We start from the raw sequence: 6,000 nt of genomic DNA on the forward strand, positions 1-6,000 counted from the left end.
GTGCAAAGCTGGAATTACTCATCAGCAGGTCCAGCGGACCAGAAGTTGAGTTGAGCATCATCAAAGTTTCCTCCACATAATCTGAAGGAACACAGACAGGAAATCTGTTTACACACAAATAATTACATAATTACATACATAATTGTATTTATTTATTGTTTAGGGTGCATTATACACCTAATTTAGTTTTAACTGGATGTTAAATACCAAACAATGAAAAGATACAGTACAAGGGACATGTTTTAAAACATGTGCAGACCACACTGTATGTGCATAATAACATATATATGTATATATACGTATAGCAAGAGACACAAAAGACATGCGGTATAAGGAACATAGATGAGTATATAAACTTTTACACAGCTATAATGACATATTTTAACATAACAAATATATAGACATCCTTACCCGGTCACACATACAACCACAGATATCCCATTCACACTTTGTCAGAGTTCATGGCTCAAATCTGCAAGAAGAACAAAGAAAACACTTTAAACTATAAGAACTTTTGACATGAACAGCATTTTAATTTGGGGGTTGCTCTCAAATGATGTTTCACAGATTATTCTGGATTATTCACATTTTGTTGCAGTTTTGCAAAGTTTTTATTTTGACAAATAATAGTGAAATAATGTGTTAAATTGATATTAAAAAGTATAACAAAATCTAAACATCTGTATTAGAAATACTATAATTGAAATCCTGTTCACATTACACAAATATATTAATAGTCTCATATATAAGAGATATATATCAAACTTTAAAACATATCTCATTGAGTGGCTCATAAATATTCACTTGAAAATGAAAGTGAGGATTTCATTAGATCAGAGAAAAGTCAACATGTGACTTCACGTTAAAATGATTATCTCGTTTCACTGTTGATGCAGCAGATTCACATATTATACACTTAAATATTAATTACTATTAATAAAAATGCAGTCAGGCAGCTTTAGTCCAACATAAAACCACTTCAAACATTTTAAAAACCAAAGAAGAAACTAAACTTATTGCCTTTATAGTAACATCAATATCAGCGGCATCCCAAAGCTTTTGAGACAAAGTAGTAACGATGTCACTGAAAGAGCCCTCTCTCACCTGGTGAGTCACTGACAGTGTCAGCAACCTTCTCTAGCCTGTTGTCTCATTTATAAGGATGTATTCCTCTGTGTGTGTGTGTGTATTGATCAGGTCGTCATAGGGATAGGGTAAAGGTCATGATGTTATGGATCCCTGTAATCCATATGTAATGAGCATTAGGTGACTTTAGATCTGACATCATTATCTCAGGCAGTAATAGGATGGATAAGTGGTAGAATACATGTCAATTAATATTAACATTAGTTAGAGTATTGATTTTTTATTTAACAGACAATCCAACATGCATCTTTAGGTGCATTCAGGATTCAGGGAGGCAGATGGCTGGACAAAATAATTCTCCAAATAAAATCTAAAGCAACTAACCCCCCCAAATACAAATACTACAATCAAATAAACCTATTAAGGTTCAAGCATGTTTATCTTTTGCAGGTGGCCAGTATATTTCTAACTAATGATTAAGATGATGGGTCTGTATGGTGAAGCATACTGTGTCAGTCTGTCTCCTGCACACTTCCTTGTGATTTGTACACTAATAAATTACATAGATAGAGTTATTAATGATCAACTGTATTCATTTTATTTGATAATTTTATTGAACAAAAGTGAACCTGCAGTGATAGACATGCTGTGTAGCTGTTAGGAAATGGTTTGTGCCACTAGGGGGCGTCTTGTCTGTTTCAGATGGAGATCAGTGTGTGTGCTGCTACAGATCCACCTCCAGAGTGTCTGGTATCTGTGTGTGGCCGATATTAGACTAATGCAGAAATCGGATCATGTCGGCCAATAAGTCAGAAGAACCTGAGGTACAGAAATGCTGAACTCACCATGTGTCACCATTACATAGTTTACCCACAAGTACATTTTTCCCTTTCTATGCATTTTAATGCAATATAGACATACCATTATATCACTAACTATATCACTCACTTTCAGCAAGGTTGTAACATTTTATGACCTTTGTATAATGCAATATAATCGCTGTTATAATGCATTAAAATGTGATTATCAGGTACTGTAAGTGCTTAAAGTAAAGTAATAAAATTCCTGAGGCATACACAGATATAATACATTACAAGCCGGTTATAAGTCACTCTAAGTGGTGATTGCTAGCTTCAAGTAAAGTGAATAAAATCTAGAGTATGTTTATAATGCATTATAGATGTGGGCGCCTTAGAGAGTGTTATTGATTACCACTCGAATCCCACTCTGTATGAATCTTGGTCACAGATAATAAAATCTGAAGGATCCATATGAACATTTTTTTGTTTATGTTGTGTCTTTATAATTTCAAATTATATTGATAAAACAATATTGGAATATATGTGATTTTTAAAATTCCTAAATATTGACATCAGTATTGGCTCTAACAATCTGGTTAAAATTAAAACCTCTGTTGGCTCTCGATCACCATCTAACAATGTTAATGCTGTCACCATTAAATGTGTCATTTAAAGCCTCATGACACAGGACTGACAGGACAGTTATATTTTCCATATTTTTATTGTGGGAAATTCACATATAAAATACATAAATCCTATTTTTTTTACTGCCATTTAACAGGCTTCCATTTCTATAAACTTCATTATGACTATAAATTTAATGATTAGATTTTATTTACAATCAGAAGGTTCATTTCTTTAGAGACTAAATACCTTTTATTTAAACCCTCTTACTGTTTAATCTTTGTCCTGCTATCTTTGACAGTGGCCAGCTCGGGGGCCACTGTCCGCAGTTTGACCCTGTAGCGGCTGCTCACAAGGTACATCTTGAGGTACTTCCTGAACTTTTTGTCTCTAATACCGTAGATTACTGGGCTCAGGAAGCGTGGCAGGATGTAGACGATCAGGTAGTTTGCATATCTGATTTCTAGGATTCGGCCGGGGAAGATTAGATGCAGAAAAACCTCCACATTCGGGGAGATGTAGGACAGCATGCACATGGCCAGCTGGGCCCCGTGGAGCAGGATGGTGTTCCTGGCTCTCTGGGCTGACGTCTTCTCTGTGGAGAGGGCCCGGGCTGCAAACAGGATCCTCAAGTAGGTGAAGACCAGAGTCAGAAACACACAGGAGAAGTAGATGATATCAAAGACCTGTCTTTTGTATGCCAGGATCGGGTCTTTGAACACATTCTGGCGCAAGCAGAACACAGACTCATGAAAGAAGCTCAGGGACTCCGTTGCCAGCGTCACAAACAGATCTGTAATATCTGGAGCCACACATATAAACCAAATCAACCCGATGACAATGTAAGTCCTTTTCACTGTGCAGATTTGGCTGTGGCGTAAAGGCTCACAAATGGCAATATAGCGTTCTATGGCCATGCTCGCTAAGTTGACCGGGGTGTTTCTGGTGGTGAAGACCGCCACCAGGATGAAGAAGCAGCAGAAAGAGACGTTAATCTTGTAGAAGATGTAGCTGAGGACAAAAAGTGTGATTGTGACAGTCAGCTGGATGCCGTCGTTGATCACCATGTGGATGAAGAGGATGTAACGAGGGTCTTCATAAAAAGTCTGTGGGAAGACAAAAGAGTGAAAAACATAGTGGGACAGTTAGATAGAGCTGCAACGATTAATCGATTAATTGATTAGTTGTTGACTGTTAAATTCATCTGCAACTATTTAGATAATCAACTAATTGTTTCTGATTTCAGCTTCTAAAATGTGAGTATTGTCTGGTTCCTTTAGTCCTCTGTGACAGTAAACTGAATATCTTTGGGTTGTTGACCAAACGAGACATTTAAGGACGTCACCTTGGACTTTGGGAAACAGTGATTAATATTTTTATGCACCAAACTACTGATTGATTAATCAAGAAAATGATCAACATGTTAATTGATAATAGCACATTGTAGGACCTTGTCCTCGTCTTCAGTCTAGCAAGAGACCATTTTTCATTTGTCTCTTAATGCCAATTAATAAATAAAACAATAATCTCAATGTTTAATTTTGTTCCATCAGGAGTCAGAAGGCCTCTTTCTCTGACCTTTGACCCAGGAAAAGGAGATAAAAGACTGTGCCGTGCCAGGCAGGAAGAAGACTGTCGTGTTTACGACTTTTAACCTTCTTTCCACAGATAAAAAAGGGACACTTTATTGCTCAGTTTCGTGAAAAACTAATATTGTTCTTGCAGAAGTGTGATAATAAGTCCTTTTTGAACTGTAAAATAGAAGGATTAGAGTCCTTGAAGTGTGTTCACACTCCTGTTAGTCTGACAAGTTCTACCTCCAAAGAAGAAAACTCCTTTTGGATCCCCAGCATCTGGTATACTCATTGTCTTGTTTTAAACGAAGTGATTTACGAGCGAGCCAAGGTGAGCCCCGACGATTCCAATACTGATAAGCCTTGTGCTCCCAGTCTTGACAGCAGAGCAACTCACACTGGATATTCGTTTATCCTATTAAAGTACTAAAGATAAAGTTTCAGCTTCTCCTAAATTTACATATTAACATCAGAATAGAGCAAGAACACAAATGTAATGCTGTCTGATGTTTATGGTCTTAAAATTAGCTGAGTTTACAAAATCATGGTATAAAATGGTCTGAATGTTTAATGGAGCCAACATGCTGCACCTTATTGGTAAGATTCTGGTATAACGTAAGGGTTATTTCCAAACGGACGTTGGTTCAAATTATGTATGATACACATGTAACTATCTAACAAAGTTCATGGTGAATGTGTGAACGGTGGAATTATGGATCTAGAGAACTTTAAAAGATGATTATAGTTAAAAGTTACTTCTATCAAAACAGATAAGTCACCAAAGAGGAAGGGACGCGCGAAGTCAGCCTTCTCGTCCAGTTCCGCCTCTTAGAACAAAGATTTAAAATAAGGATGAAGCTCCGGCCACTCCTTACTCGTTAAACCCCTTTACCTCTTTATGCTTTACCCTCTTTACCTCTCACTTGTTTTTTCGTGTTTTTTCTGCTTCAATTTACTTTTATTAATATATTTTAAGACTCATTATTTAAACTCTCGTAACAACTTGCCGGCGCTGAAGTAACATTTCTCAAGTAGCTGTTTATTCTGAAGAAGAGATTCTGGAATTAAAGCTGAAGACCAAACCACGTCTTAAAGTTTTAAAGACTTTTGTCATACGCCAAAAGGGAACGTCGCAGTAAATCCACTGCTCAAAGAGTTTTTCCTGCCGGACAATAGACATTTATTCTCCAGCCATCTGCCCTCAAGCGAACCGCGTGCAAATCGCCCAAACTAGGACCTCCTGAAGAGAATTGGTACCGTGGTGATGCGTTCTTGGACCGGGGGGTTCTGGACCGCAGCCCTGCAGTCCAAGCAGCCTGAAAGATAAGAGCCTGGAAATCCTTCCAAAAGCCTTATCTACGACAAGTAGGCTGAAACTGCATACCCTGCCCTGCTGGGTTTCAACACACAATGAAAGAGTTGGTGTCTGTCTGTAAGCTTTAATCTCCACCATTCAGTTTTTAAGAGAATTAATATTTTTGATTAGGCATGTAATATTAAAGTTACTTTCGTAAAAATTTTAAACTTACTGCCACCGATCACAAAATCAATCATCGCTTCTGAATCACTTAATATCAATAATTAATTTACTGTCACATTTTCCTGTTGTTTGTTGTCATTTGTGGGTCTACTTTATTACTTCTATTTACCCTGCACTAGTCTAGTAAATAAATATGATATAACCATATGTCTGAGTCTGTGCAGTTTTGATTTATGCGGGAAATCGAGGATCGTGAAAGAATTCCACTTACTTAGAAACATGAAGATTGAATATTAATAGTCGAATATTACAATTGATTTTGATTTTTGATCTGTGGTTTAATTTCCTCCGGATTATTCCACGCAGCAGACAACGGAGGTGGTGCCCCATTTACGAGTGTTTATTAATCCTTAGTGATTAATTATCTTTATTATTA

General features: G+C 37.0%; 1 protein-coding gene across 1 annotated transcript in view; it reads right to left on the bottom strand.

The window, feature by feature from the left end:
• Window positions 1–14: 14 nt before the first annotated feature.
• The window catches only part of LOC118328751 (odorant receptor 131-2-like), a 6,566-nt gene continuing 580 nt past the window's right edge, over window positions 15–6,000 (bottom strand). Inside the window, exons 2-3 of the mRNA XM_035662649.1 lie at window positions 2,781–3,616; window positions 15–81 (exon numbers count right to left, since the gene is read on the bottom strand). Coding sequence (XP_035518542.1) covers window positions 15–81; window positions 2,781–3,577 — 864 coding nt within the window. The 5' untranslated portion in view covers window positions 3,578–3,616. The remainder of the gene's footprint in view (window positions 82–2,780; window positions 3,617–6,000) is intronic.

Source organism: Morone saxatilis, unplaced genomic scaffold (assembly GCF_004916995.1).
Source record: "Morone saxatilis isolate NCDOM2014 unplaced genomic scaffold, NCSU_SB_2.0 Contig18, whole genome shotgun sequence".
In the NCBI taxonomy this organism is placed as follows: domain Eukaryota; kingdom Metazoa; phylum Chordata; class Actinopteri; family Moronidae; genus Morone; species Morone saxatilis.